The sequence below is a fragment of the Myiozetetes cayanensis genome, unplaced genomic scaffold (genome assembly GCF_022539395.1).
Source record: "Myiozetetes cayanensis isolate MyiCay16 unplaced genomic scaffold, myiCay2020 scf5-8, whole genome shotgun sequence".
Lineage (NCBI taxonomy): Eukaryota > Metazoa > Chordata > Aves > Passeriformes > Tyrannidae > Myiozetetes > Myiozetetes cayanensis.
Genome location: NW_026087742.1, coordinates 77,713,583 through 77,728,212, shown reverse-complemented (window position 1 = coordinate 77,728,212; position 14,630 = coordinate 77,713,583). Strand labels below are relative to the sequence as shown.

General features: G+C 54.1%; 2 protein-coding genes across 2 annotated transcripts; both read right to left on the bottom strand.

Annotated features, from left to right (window-relative positions):
* Window positions 1-211: 211 nt before the first annotated feature.
* On the bottom strand, window positions 212-3,342 carry LOC126648739 (uncharacterized). Its single transcript, XM_050332168.1, has 3 exons — window positions 3,330-3,342; window positions 2,590-3,209; window positions 212-960 (listed from the first exon to the last, which is right to left on the bottom strand). The coding sequence occupies exons 1-3, from the start codon at window positions 3,340-3,342 to the stop codon at window positions 928-930; spliced, it is 666 nt and encodes a 221-aa protein (XP_050188125.1). The 3' UTR covers window positions 212-927.
* A 1,084-nt stretch (window positions 3,343-4,426) lies between these two features.
* ZIC2 (Zic family member 2) lies at window positions 4,427-9,219 on the bottom strand. The gene is made up of 3 exons (XM_050333570.1): window positions 8,137-9,219; window positions 6,223-6,386; window positions 4,427-6,027 (listed from the first exon to the last, which is right to left on the bottom strand). Exons 1-3 carry the CDS (start codon window positions 9,137-9,139, stop codon window positions 5,767-5,769), a joined length of 1,428 nt encoding a protein of 475 aa, XP_050189527.1. The 5' UTR covers window positions 9,140-9,219; the 3' UTR covers window positions 4,427-5,766.
* Window positions 9,220-14,630: the final 5,411 nt, after the last annotated feature.

Genomic DNA, 14,630 nt, shown 5'->3' with positions numbered 1-14,630 from the left:
GAGCCCCAAGACACCCGCGCCCGGAGGACCCCAGCGGAGAGGTGTCGGGGAGTCCCCCTCCCGCGGCCACCAACCCTGCCCACCTCGGGACGGGTACCCCCCGCGGACCCCACGCCCCCCCCAGCCCTCTGCCAGGAGCGATGCCGCGCGTATAAAACACCCACGCGATCACTTACTGGCGCTTGAGTTACTTCCCACCCCCCTCCCCCGCTTCAGTTGCCGATTATTTCCTTTTTAACACCAAAAGAGCGTCCTTCCCCCTTCGGGACAGAACAGCTGTTCCCGCGTGTGGGGCCGCGGAGCGGCGTGGGGGCCACTGGAGGACTCCTCGCTCAGCTCCGGGTCCCACCGCTCGTCCCTGTCAGTTCCCCCGTGCTCATCATTGACAAGGGCTTGGGACCACGGGCGAGGGACAGGGGAGAACCTGCCCGTGTTTCCTGCCCTGCGAGGAAGTGGGATCGGTGGTCCGTTTGGTGCCGCGCTTCCTCTTCTCGGGACAGCAGTTAGGCAGCCCCTTCGAAGTATTATTAAAGGAATGAAAACTCTAGTGAAGGTTTTCTTTCTTTTCTTTTCTTTTCTTTTCTTTTCTTTTCTTTTCTTTTCTTTTCTTTTCTTTTCTTTTCTTTTCTTTTCTTTTCTTTTCTTTTCTTTTCTTTTCTTTTCTTTTCTTTTCTTTTCTTTTCTTTTCTTTTCTTTTCTTTTCTTTTCTTTTCTTTTCTTTTCTTTTCTTTTCTTTTCTTTTCCTCACAAGTATTAAAGGCAGAGAAACCCTCCAGAAAATTAAAAAAAAAAAAAGAAAGAAAGAAAGAAAAAGAAAAGCAAGGAAATAATAAAAAAGAGAAAACCCAGTGCACTGGGAAAGACTTGCACTTTGGGACAGAGGGGGGCACCGTGCCCTGCAGAGTGGGACAATAGTTCTTGCTTGCTCTACTGGTAATATGCAGCTCCTTCCCCAGCCGTCTGGGTCGGGGGGAAAGCAAAAAAAAATTTTTAAATTAAAAAAAGAAAAAAGAACGAAGGAAAGAAAAAAGAAAGAGGAAAGAAAAGGAGAGGGGAAAAAAAGAGGTAAAGAAAAAAAAGGGACTCACGAGATTAAACACCACCAAAAAAAAAAAAAAAAGCATGATTAGATTAAATAATAATAAGATGAAAAATTAAAAAAAATATACATACCTCATTATGGCCGGGAGCACGTCTAGCATGCACGTGTGGCTGGGGAGATGTTTGGGAAAGCCTGCTATGTCTTCATAGCAGGCAGGAAACGTGTACGAGTTTCTGAAAACAAAGGGGAAACTTAAAAGGCTGATATGGGTTTGGGGGGGACTGCCCAGAGCCAAACGAAAGGGGTGCAGCCCAGGCTGCTGCCCCCCCGGCACCCACGGCCGGGGTTTGGCCGGGCACAGGCTACCCTTTGCCCGTTGCGGAGCCCCTCCAGGACCGGCAGCTGTTCCGCTCTCGTGTTCGGGCGAAATCTCCTGCATTTTATTCTATTTCGGTTTGGGCTGTTGTCATCTCTGTTTGTTGGGCGGCTGGTCTGCCTTTGGGTTTGGGTTGAGGGATTTTTTTGGCACCACCAATTGCAACACAAAGCCACTAGAACAGCCAAACCAGGTGAAGCAGAGGATTTTATTCGGTACCGGCAGCGGGGGCAGGTGAAGGCAGAGCCCTGAGCTGCCCTCCAATTGCGGCTGCGGGCGGAAAACACAACCTGTTTTAGGGACGGAGCCTCAATTTTTCTAGCTTGAAGAGGAGCGCATGAGGAACAAGCAGTTCCCAGGGAAATCAATCCGTCTTTTCAGAGTGTCTCCAGGAAGACTTAGGAGCGAATTTTATTATTAATAGTAATACTAACAGTAAAAATAAATATTAAAGCCACTGCTCCACTCAGCTTTTCACTGTATAAAGGAAGAATCACACCGTCGCGGGAGAGCCGGAAAACTGGGATTGCCACAGCCGGGCACGGGATGCCGACAGCGGGGCAGCACCGTGCACCCCGCTGCCCCGGCGGCGGGGGCCGTGGGGCCGAGACGACCCGGGAACCGTCGGGGCATAGCCGTCGGGGCGTGCAGGATATCAGCCGGGGCACCCGCCCGCTCCGGCTGGGCGCGGGGGGATGGAGGGGTGCCAGGGGAGGGTCGGAGCTGCCGGGAAGCCCCCGGCCTCCATGCAGGTTGGTGCCCAGGTTGCCTTAAGGGCCAGGGCAGTGAGGTTTGGCTACCTCAGGTTCAGTGTGGAAGACAAAGTGGAGGGGAGGGGGCAAGGGAATTGGGTCGAAGGGAGCGAGGTGGAGGAAGGAGAGGGGACAGGAAGGGCGCAGAGGAGGACTTCGGCGCCAGCGGTCCCTGAGCCCAGGCCACCCGCGCACAAGGCTGCGAGGCAGATCTTGATGCCCTCCACCCCCCCAACCCCCCACCCCCCAAAAAATTACCAAACTCTGAACCCGATGATTTACCGTTCTCCCTTAAGAGTGGCAGGGCCGGGCCGGGGTCAGGGCCTGGGGGAGGCGGGAGGAGTGCTGTGTGCGCCAAGGCCAGGGTCAAGTTCAAGGCCAAGCCGGGTAGGACAGGGAAGGGAGGGGAGCTTACTCACGGCCACGGCCACAGCCACCGCGGTCCCATTCCTGGGCCTGCCGAGGAGAGGCATCCCTGCCCGAGAGACGCGACCTGCCCTTTGGCCGGGGATGCCGCTTGCCCCGCGTACTCCCGCTATCAGGGGTCGAGTAGGGGATCGCCTCTGGGCTCTGCTGAAACGAGAACGGCTCCGAGGGAAGGGAGAAGGGGAGCTGAGCCCCGTAGCTCTTCTCTCCGGCCAGAGGTAGCCCACCGGGGCGGAAGACAGAAGAGCTGGTTTGGTCACCCTTAGGCAGGGCTTCCCGTACGCCTCCGGGCCCTGGAGGGAATTTGGGCAGACTGTAGCTGGCAGGGACTGGCTATGAAGCTGGACACCCCATTTGGTTTTTCGGCTGCAGGGAGGCCGGCAGGACAAGGAGGGATCCTCGCAGCTGCATTTCCCACAGATGTCTCCAAGGGGCAGGCGGCATATGCCAATGATTTTAATAAATATTCTTTTACGTAATATTATTACGGAACATAAATTAGGTTTTAATAGCCGTTTGATTACCCGAAGAGCTGCCGTGTGCGCAGGGATGGCCGCGCTGGGAGGAGCACAGCCGCCGAGGAAGCTTCGGCTCCGCTCCCCATCTAAACTTCCTTGTCAGCAGCGGGACGGAGCAGAGTGTCTTTCCCTCCCTCCTCCCCTTCTCCTGGGTGTGGGTAAGCCCCACTTCACCCCAGAAGTGATCAGGGCTCCGTGTACCCTCCTCTCCCCACCCAACTCCCTCATACTGACTCGAGACACCTCTATTGATATTTGAATAAGCGGGTCAAAGCCCGAAAAACCCAAACCGACGACTGGCCTCGGGGGGCGCAGGCGATGGGCTCGCCGGGTGTAAGGAGCAGAGGGCTCTCCCCAACTGCACGAGCGGTCCCTGAAGGCAGCGCAGCCACCGCAGGGCGCTCGGAGCCCGACTCGCAGTGCTGCCTCTTCGCAAGGCGTATTTCGGTGGCTTGACAAGGCCGAACTTTTTTCCACTATATCCCGGCTGCTGTCACACTCGCCTTGGCTGTCCCGGTTTGGCGAGGTGTGCCCGGAGAGCTGCTGTCCGCCTGCCCCACGCGGGCGGCTCCGCCGGGCCGGTCCCCGACGGCCCCCACGGACCGAAACGCTGGGTCAGCACCCCAGGAAAGTCACCTCCCGGCGGCTCTCAGTCCCTCCCTGAACACATCCGACAGCCCAAACTTCTCCCTGGACTGAAAATAAAATAAAATAAAAATTAAAAAAAAAAAAAAAGGAGAGAAAGAGAAGGGGAAAAAAACTGGAAGGAGAAGTGTAAGCTCTCGGGCATCACAACTTTCTCCTCTACAGGGTTGAATGGAGGCTGCCAAAAAGACGGGAGGCGCAAAGGACTCGATCTCGGCTCAAAGCAGCCGAGCTCAGCGCCTAGTCATTGCGCCTCCACCTCCGTCCCGAAACGCCCCATTTTGTCACCCTGTGGAGCAATGAGCTCCCAGTCAGACACGAACCGGGGAGAGAAGGGTGAGCCCGAGTAAGGCAGGAGGCGGAGGAAGCCGTGCTGTAGCCGTGTAGCTCTTACTAAAGGAGATCCTGCCTTGCAAGTTATTTGGGGAATATGCATATCTTCACCCTTTTCTTTCAGCCCAGAGGTTTCCTAAAGTATTGGGTGGCTTCGTGGCTTTTTTGTTGTTGTTTTGGTTTTTCTGTACGGGGGAGCCCAGCTGGAAGAAATCCTCCTGTTCCAGTAACCGGTGGATGTTTTAAAAGCATTTGTTTTGCAGTCGCCACTCAGCCCATCACATGTGTTACAGCAGGTTTCAGAAAGCCCTTGGCATAAAAAGGAAACAGCTCGTGCAGTTTCAACACGTTTTATTATATTTCTGTATGCATTACTCTCAAAACATATCACAAGAAATGATGAAACCACTTAAACCTTCAAATAAAAAATCTGAAACAGTTTATGCTCACAATTGTACATATTTATAGTTAAGAAACATTCTTTATAAATACTGTTTCCTCTGTAGCAAGTTAATACCATAATTTAATTACAAATGGATAAATATGGTAACAGGTATTTACAGGAGGAAGGGTGTTATTACAGAAAAGCTAACGGCACAACGTTTATTTTTCCTCACAATCTTCCGAACAGGAACTAACAAATTGAACTTGCAAAAGCACTAAAACATCACATATAAACCCAGCTAACAGAAAAATACATTCACAAGCGTTGTTGTTCGTGTGAGTGTCTGTAAGTAACAGAATGGAGACTTTGGCACGGTATTTCTTCCCCAGTCTATAGTTGAAATGCAGTTTACAATCAAGTTGCCTCTTAAAAAGGAACACAATATTCAAGATATCACAATTACAAAAGAAACAATTTTTCTCTTCCACGTTACTTTTTTTAAAAGGGTGAACTAAAAAGGGAGAAAAGAGGGAGGTGGGGAAGGAGACCGGGATAAAAGATAACAAGTCCGTCACTTTCTCGGGGAGGGAGGAAGACGGAGGAAAAAAAAAAAAAAGAGTTTAAAAAAAGGGGTAAAAAAAATAAAAAAAAAAGGAAGTAGAAGAAAGGGACCAATCCGCGGTTTACAAACGGGACGAACTTCTATACACAGAGAATCCAGGAAAACCTCGTTCCCCACCTCGCCGGAGGAAAAAGAGGGCCGCTATATACACAGTTCGTGGGGCGGGAGGGCGCTGGCTGCTCCGGGCGGGGAGGCACAGGGGCCGGAGGAGTTTGAGTCTCTGATCTTTTGTCTGAAGGCTCCGGAGGGAGAGTTTCTTTCCGCCGGCTTGGGAAGCTTTTTATTGGGTGATGTGTTGGTGGCGTTTGGGGTTGGTTTTTCCCTCTCTCTCTCCCCTTTCCGTTCCTCTATAGATTTACTCATTCTCTTATGTTTTTCGGCACGTACTTTTTAGAATATTTTTTGCTGGTTCGAAATGTTCTCAAAAAGAAAAAAAAGAAAAAGAAAACAATCCGACAAAAAAAAAAAAAAGACGCGAAGACGGGAGGGTGTGGGGAGATGAAGGTCCCCCGTCCCCATCCTGTTCGGCCGTCATTTCGCTGCTGGCGGGTGCGGCGGCACCTCCCGGTGCGTCTCCGGCGGCCTCGCTCGCTCCCTCCTGCCCGCCGCCACCGCCTCCGGGGCGGGGAGGGCGCGGCGGGGCCGTGCAGAGCAGTCCGGCGGGGCCCTACACGTACCACTCGTTGAAGTTGGAGGACAGGCCGCTGTGGCCGCCGCCGCCGCCTCCGCTGCCGCCGCCGCCGCCACCGCCCCGGTGCACGGCGGACACGGCCGCCGCTGCCGCCGCCGCCGCCGCCGCCGCCGGGGAGAGGTTGCTGGTGCTCTGCGACTCGGCGCTAGGGGACACCAGCCCCGGCGGGGTGGAGGACTCGTAGCCGGAGCTGGCGGCCGGGGAGGATTCGGAACCTTGCGGGGACGACTCGTGCACCTGGGGGTCAAAGGCAACACGGCCGTGTGGAGGAGGGATGGGGAGGCCGCGGCCGCCCCCCGGGCGCGCCCCCCGCCGCCGGCCCGGCCCGCCGCCGCCCCTGGGCCCCGCGCCCGCCGCCCGCTGCCCCGTCGGGGCGCCCGGCGCGGCGCGGCCGCCCTCCCGCCTCCCGCCGCCTCCTGCGGGGCCGGGTACCTTCATGTGTTTCCGCAGGGAGCTGGGGTGCGTGTAGGACTTGTCGCACATCTTGCACAGGTAGGGCTTATCCGAGGTGTGGACGTGCATGTGCTTCTTGCGGTCGCTGCTGTTGGCGAAGCGACGGTCACAGCCTTCGAACTCGCACTGGAAGGGCTTCTCCCCTGCAAGAGAGCGGCGCAGCCGCGGGGTGAGCGCGATCGCCCCCGCGCAAACCCCGAGCAGCCCCGCGCCAACTTTCCTTCCCCCTTTCCCCCTCCCCTCACCCAGTCACTTCTTCAGCAGTTTCGCAAAGCAAGAGGCCGGTTGTGTCCCGGTACCCGCAGCGCCGGAGGGCCGCGCTGCTCACGCGGTGCCCTGCAGGGAGGCAACCCCTGTCCCCCACCTGGTTTTCCTACCAAAACACCTCAGACACCCCGGCCCCGGCATCTTGCCTGATTTTAGTTCGACCAGTGCCGACACACAAAGCCAGTCCCGAAAGAGATTGAAGAAAAAAGGCGATAATTAAAAAAAAAAAAAAAAAAAAAAAAAGCGAGCAGCATCGACACGTTTTGCCTCGGTACCAAATCCGTTATCCTGTTAAACTGGAAACCATTATCGACAGATTTAAGGCCGGGCATATTGTTTCGTGTATGGATATTCGAGATAAACGCACATCCGCTGGGAAAACTAAACGTCTGTAAAATACTTCATTTAATTTTCATAGGGATTCCTCTCACCCTACTGCCAGGACTCCAAATGCCGGGGAGTAATTTGGAGGTGAGAACTTCACATCCCCCCGCCTTTGGAGGGGGAAGCATTTAACATTAAATTCCATTAGCACCCAAATTGTTTCTTAAAGACATCCGCTCAGACACAATGACTTCAGTGCGGGCATCTCATGCAAATACATTTCTCAAATTTTAAACCTTGTTAAAGCTCGTCTCGCACCTCGCATAGGGCTTAGCACTTGAGAAAACAATAGGCCTCGAGATTTTTAGCCTTTCTCCGGGTAAATATTTGGAGTGGAAGTCGCTAAAATATTTGGCTGTCTTTTATGAAATAGTCTGGCACGGTTCGAGCCGGCAGGAGTAGTAAATGAATAATAGATGAGGCGGGAGGATGCGTTAATTTTTGTTACCCTTCGGCTCAGGCAATTTTCCATCGGGAAAGCCAAGGCTCCCTCGACCCTCTTCCACCTGATTGGGGTGGAAGTTTCCGAGCCTCAAATCCTCTGTTCCTTATTACATAATTTAATAAACTGTTGCAAAAACACTTTAAATCACATCGAGTGAGACTTTAAAAACATTTTTTTTTAAATGAGAAAATTTTATTGCCTTGCTCACACCATTTAAATTTAATGGAAAGCATTCCCAGAAAGGGACTTTCTGCCACTTCCAACCGGATTTAGGACTAATGACGGATTTTGCACGTATTTATGTAGTTTCTCTCTCTCGGTATCCATACATAAAAGCCATGCTCACAAGCGCTGAAGTTGTATGCAAATACGTTGCGTATAGCAAATGTATAAGGCGTTTCATGTGGATGGATGGTTGGATAAAAAGATAGATAGATAGATGTCTTCCCGTATTTTAGCAGGACGGCAGAATTTAGTTCGCGCTGTATTCCGCGTTTCTGCGGAAAGACCCCGCTGATACTCGGCACGAATCTACACCTATCACCCCGCAAATTAAAATAAATCATTAAAATATCCTTTCGAAACCTGGGATGGAGGGGAAGTGTATTCTGGTGGGGAGGACACCAAAACAAATGCAGCCGTGTGACAGAGTGTGTGTGTGTGGAATTAAACTGGAAGCTTATTTTATCTCTCATCATTATACATCACTCTGTCTGAGTCTCTATCACTTTATACATATATATACATATATAGGCACGGGCAGAGGGGAGAAATCTGCCGAACGAAACCCGAATTACCTGTGTGCGTCCTTTTGTGAATTTTGAGATTTTCTGATCTGGCGAAAACTTTTCCGCAGCCAGGAAAGGGGCAGGGGAAGGGTTTCTCTCCCGTGTGCACTCGGATATGATTGACCAGTTTGTATTTCGCTTTGAAGGGCTTGCCTTCGCGGGGACACTCCTCCCAGTAGCAGACATGGTTACTCTGCTCGGGTCCCCCAACGTGCTCCACCGAGACGTGGGTGACCAACTCGTGCATGGTGCTGAAAGTTTTATTGCAACTTTTTTTGGGGTTGTTCAGCTGCTCGGGATCGATCCACTTACAGATGAGCTCTTGCTTGATGCACTGCTGCCGCATGTATCGGAAAAAGGCACCTGGGTGGTGGTGGTGGTGGGCTGCCATGTTCATGCCCATATTCATATTCATGGGGCCGTATTGGTTGTGCAGCTGAGCCGCAGAGTAAGGGTCAGTCCTCGGGCTGGAGACCTGGCGGTACTGATCCGAGCGGGCGAACACCTCCCCCGGCAAGCCCAGTCGCATCTGTCCGTTGAGGACGTTTTGAGAGGCGTGGGGGCCGTGCTGGTCGTGGATGCCCGGGAACAGGAGGTGGCTCTGAGCGTCCGTGTGCGGGTGGTGCAGGCTACCGGCCGCAGGGCCGAAGATGCCGTGCTGTCCGCCGGCCGGCGACGAGTCCCCGAAACCCCGGCTGCGAAACAAGAAGTCCCGTGTGGAGTTGAAGGGCGCCCCGGAGTAGGAGCCGACATGGGCAGCGTGGGGCCCCAGGGCGGCGGCGGGATAACCGGGCGCCTGCGAGGTGAAAGCCGAGCTCTGCCCGGGGGAGAGGTCGTGGGCGCCGGCGTTGAGCTTGAAGGCGCCCATGTGCGCCGCCGCCGAGTCCACGAAGCTGTTCTGCGCCGCCAGGCTTAGCTCCCGGTCCTGCATCTCCGCCGCGGCCGAGTGGTGGTGCCGGGCGAAGGTGCCCACGCCGAGGGCCGGGAACTGCGGGCCGGCGTCCAGCAGCATGGTCCGTGCCGCTCCGGGGACGCAGCCGCCGCCGCCGCTGCCGCCTCCCCGCTACCGCCTCCGGGCTGCCGCCGCCCGCCCAGCCGGGCGCGGGGCCGCCGCCGCTCCGCTTCCCCCCGGTAGCTACCGCGTCCCCCCGCCTCCGCCGCCGCCCGCGCCCGCACCGGCCCGATGCCGCCGCTGTCGCCGCCGGCGGAGCCGTATCCTGAGCCAGGCAGAGCAGAGTCCAAAGGCGAGCGGAGAACCAAAGTGTATTAAAGGAGCTGAGGCGGGGGCGGGCAGGGAGGGAGGGGGAGCAGGGGAGGGACGGGGCTGGGGACGGGGAGGGGGCAAGGCTCGCCTCGCCGTTCCCTGCGGCACACACGCACGCACACACACTCACACACACAGATCCGCGCACACGCCGCCACCCCCCTTCCTTCGCCGCCACCGGGATGTCAGAGCCGCCGACCCCCGCCCGCCCGACCCCGCGCCGCTCCCCGCGTGGGCCGCAGCCCTTCCCGCCGCCTCGGGCCCCCGCCGCTGCCGGGCCCCCGCTTCTTGTTTTATCCTCTGCCGGGCATTAGCGGTGTCTCTCACGGAGAAAAACTTGCAGCCGCGGGTTCCCACGGAGCGAAGGGACCCCAGGGGTGCCCCGCGCCTCCCTCGACCGCCGCGGCGGAGGGGCGTGGGGAGGGGACGAGGAGGGGGTGCCGGAGGCGGATTAAAAACAATAAGGGCGGCGGTGGGGGTGGGGAGGAGGCGGGGGCGGGAAGGGGCCGGCGAGTGCCGGAGCCGGAGCGGCGCGGCCGGGGCGGTGGAGTTGCAGCCCCGCTCCGCCCGCGCCCTCGCTGCCTCTCGCTCCTCTGTTTATTTCGGTGGGCGCTACTGAGGCGGCGGCTTTTATTGCCCCCTCCTCCCCCTTTCTCTTCCCTCCCTCCCCCGGCCTCTCTCCTTATCCCTGCCCGCACTGGCGGCTCCTCTCCCGACACCGCCTTCACCCGCCGCCCGGCCGCTCTCCCGGCTCCCGCTCATTGGCCCGAGCCGCCCCGTCCATCCGGGCGTCCCCGGCCACCGGCTAATGGCGGCGCGGCCGCCCCGCGCCCTGCCCGCCCCGCCGCCCGCCCCGCGCCCCGCCGCGCCGCCGCCGAGCGCCCCGCGGCCGTACGGCCCCCGCCCGGCACCGCACCGCACAGCCCCGCGCAGCGCCGGGGGCCGCCCTCGGCCCCGTACCGCCGGTGGCTTCTTGATTTTTTGGGGGAGTCACCCCTCCACCCTCCTCCTCCCCGACTCCCCTGCGGCGACGGGAAGGGGTGGCGTGGAGAGAGGCGCAGCGATCTCGGAAAATATCGATGTACGCTTGGGCATGTGATACTGCCTCGGGAGGCAAACAAACAAAGCGAGGGGCTTAAAATATAACCCCTGCAGCCCCTTTCCCCATTTCGGCTAAAGCAGATGAATCCCGTGATCGATAAAGGGAGCGAGGGGGGAATAACATAAAAGTCACGTTGGCGGGGCGTCGGTGGCTGGGACAAAAAAAACCCAAATCAAATAAAAATTTAAATAAAAGAGGGAACGGTGGCCCTGGTTGTTTAGGCTTTTAAACCATTTATGTGGGAGCAGAGGAGTCGATCTGCGATCTGCATGTGTTGTGAATGTGCATCTGAGAGCAAATGCTTTAGGAGTTTTCCTTGTCTCTTCCCTTCCTTGAAAAAGAAACAAAAACAAAACCGCAAAAAAATCCCAACCCCAAAATCCACCCTGCCATTGTTATTTGGAAACCGGATTCTTGCATGACAGGAATAAAAAAGCATAAAGCCGGCACACACACACGCACCCGCAGACACACACAGAGCAAACAAGTCCCCTTCCCCTCCCCCTCCAGTAAATACACGTCTGGCCCCTGCTTCGGTTTGTTTTGTAGTGGCTGAAAAATAATCATCTCGGGGCCAGCAGCTCACCAATAAATAAGGCTTTGTAAAAATCAAACCCCAGCATAACAATTGTCCTCTTAACCGTCCTGCACTTAACCTTGGCTTATCTATTCCCATCAGTTCTGTGCTTGGCAGAGAAGAGACCCAAAATATAGTGCTTTATGTGGTTGGGGGGGGGGCTTTTTGAAATTCTTCTTTTGACATTCCTCCTGTGACTCCTCATGACATTAAATCCCGCATTAGGCATAGTCAGGCTCAAACTTGGATCCAACATCCGAGCAGGGGTTTTACAGTGAGACATGATAGATAGACAGACGGATAGATAGATAGATAGATAGATAGATAGATAGATAGATAGATAGATAGATAGATAGATAGATAGATAGATAGAAGGCAGGCAAAGGCACTGCCCATCAACTAAGGTCTTCCCCATCATTGTCACTAAATGGTTAAAATATTTCCAAGACGGTCCAAAAGTGGTTGAAATATGCCAGTACTGGACATTACTCTTTGAACAAGGTGAGGATTTAAACTGGGGAGAAGTGGGATTCCTTGTAATCTGAAATGGACATTAGAAGATAAACTGAATATTAATGCAGAGCTGCACCTTTGATGCCAACAGCTCTTTTCTGTTTGCCACTTCATCATTCGGTCCTGTCTTTGCAGGCAGGAGTGTCTGCTCCCCATATATTGCCTTCCCAGGCTGCAGCTTGGGAGCATATGCTGTCCTTGTCCTGACCCCCCAGGCTCCCAGGGACAGACCTCGAACAAATTCTATTTTCCTTCTCTGAAAGGTTTCCGAGAAGGAGGTCTGAGAGTAGTCCTCCACAGTTGCTGGGGATTTCGAGAGCACAAGTTGGAGAGGAAAGCTTGGTCTCCTGCATAGTCTGTCTCCAGATTAGTGAAAAAATCGTACGAACAACTAAACATATACTTCTTTTTTTTACCGATTTAAAAGAAGTTACTACGTCTGAGATCGGAAAAAGAACAAATATGTCCAAGAAAATTCACATTAAAACACTGCTAAAAAAAACCCCCAAACCAAACAAACAAACACAAAAAAAACCCCCAAAAAACCCCAAAGATGAATATTCATACAAATACCTATCTCCTTGATTTCCTTTCTTTTCTTTTTCTTTCTTTCTTTCTTTCTTTCTTTCTTTCTTTCTTTCTTTCTTTCTTTCTTTCTTTCTTTCTTTCTTTCTTTCTTTCTTTCTTTCTTTCTTTCTTTTTCTTTCTCTTTCTTTCTTTCTTTCTTTCTTTCCTTCTTTCTTTTTCTTTCTTTCTTTCTTTCTTTCTTTCTTTTTCTTTCTCTTTCTTTCTTTCTTTCTTTCTTTCTTTCTTTCTTTCTTTCTTTCCTTCTTTCTTTCTTTCTTTTTCTTTCTTCCCTTCCTTCCTTCTTCCTCCTTTCTCTGCTCCTCTCTTCCTCTCCCTTTTCTCCTTGATTTTCCCTCATCTTCTCTTTTCCTTCATCCCTTCCTCTCTCCCTCCCTTCCTTCCTTCCTCCTCTTCTGTCATTTCCCTCCCTTTCTTTCTTTTCCTTTCTCTCTTACTCCTTTATTCTCTTCCTTTATTCCTTTATCTCCTTTTTCTTTCCTTTCCTTCTCTTCTTTTCCTGCCTCCCCTCCCCTCACCCCTCGCTCTGCCCGCCCAGCGGCGCCGACACCGGGGCGCTTTCAGGGGGACGCGGTGAAATCCAGCCGGAGCCCCCGTAGGCTGGCCGCGCTCTGCTATTCTTTCAGGGCTCCAGTCCTACTCTCTCTGCAGGAAACAGAGGAGCTGATCCAAGTTCAAAGTCACGTCGCCGTCCCTCCTAAGAAGTGCTTTATTTCCCTCTGAACCGCAAAACCTCTTTCCCCCATGTCACAGGGTAACAAGGGAAGGGAGTGAGGGAGGAAGGGGGGGTAGCAGAGGCACCGGCAGCCAGCCCCGCACTCTCTCGTCGGGCCACCGCCACAAACGCAGCCTGCGGCTCACGGCAGCTTTCGAAGGAGGAAAGGAAGCGGTCACCCAAAGTCGGTGCTAAACCGGTTTATTGAAAGAAGTTTTTCAACAGGTTTCTGGAGGTGCCAGACCTGCAGAGCAAACGTCGGCTTCCCCGGGAAATCGTTCGTGCCTTTGTAAGTTTTCCGAAATTCCCTTTAAAACCGCTCTGCTCTTTTTCTTGCCGACTGGTGATGTGAGGGGAGCTAGTGGGGGGGGTCGGGGCGAGGGAAAGCGATTTTTTGCTTCCCCTGGGCTGTGTATACCGTCTTCGCCTGCTAGTCCTTTTTCCCGGGAGGTGTCAGCGCCCTCTGGGGAGCACCCGTGCCCCCTCCCTCCATCGCCCCCTCCCCTGTAGCCGTGAGTACCGCGGTGGGGGCGCAGGCTGCGGTGGGGCTGGAGGCTCTGCCCGCGGGAGGATGCGGCTGGCGACGGCCTCATCGGGGAAAAAGAAGTTGAAGGACCCACAGTGGGGAAAGAGGGATAGGGAAAGGCGGAAGAGAGGGTCTTTCCCCCAAAATTCATCCTTCTCACAGAGTAATAGGGAGGAGGTGCGGGGTGAGGAGGGGGCATGGGGTTGGCCCGTAGCCTGGGAAGAACAGGCCAGTTGAGCGGCATCACTTGCACCGTTGTCTGTATCACAGACACTCATAAATTCAACAAGCTCATCAACAGGATATTAAGTTGCAGGTTACCTTTGATGGTGCCGATCCGAGCCACTTCTAGGCCGTTCGACCTATGACCCGTGAAGACCACATGTGTTGTGCTGTAGCCTCCCTCTGTAAAACACACACTTCGGGACAAAAGTTCTTTGTCAGGCTCTACCGGCAGCATAATGTAAAAGAAAAAGGGGAAATAATGAAAATCTCAGCCAAAGCTGTAACCTTCAAATACTTCTTAAAAACCCCCAAAAACCAAAGCAAAACAACAACCAAAAAAAAAAAAATCAAAACAAACCTACGCTAGGCAGAGCAGGGGCAGGAGGAAGGAGCACGTCGCTTTCGTGCCATTAATATTTATCGTTTCTTCAATTGCACTTATATATATGTATGTCTAGAAGAAGTTGCTGTATAAAACCCCTCTCTCGGCGCTAATGCCGTGAGGTGGCGGGGGGGTGAGCAGCAGTGTAGCATTTTTTTTCCAGGACGGGAACCTTGGCCGAGCAGCAGCCGGTGCCTCTGCCCTGCCCAGCTGCGGCTGAGGGACGCGCAGAGCCGCGTACTTTGCGCGCCCCGCGCCCTTCCCCGCTGTGCGTCTCATTCTGCAGCCAGTGCAGACCCGGCGCAACGCCACCAAAATGGGGTCTGCTGCAGCACCGCCGGGCTTTATTATATGCACCTTTTTCCATCTGGAGATGCCCACATAAACGTTAGAGGCATGGAAGAAGCGTCCCAATAAAGCGCGATGGACTTTGTAATACAATTTATGCCGTCATTCATAAATAACAATGCCATATGGTAACCATATTGCTTATACAAGTAAAGCCGTCAAAGTGTCACTATTTGATTTATCTCAACAGCTTCTTCCAACGGTGACGTTCAGCTACAGAGAGAGGGGAAGGGGGAGAGAGAGAGCAGAGCAAAATTTGGCCTGGG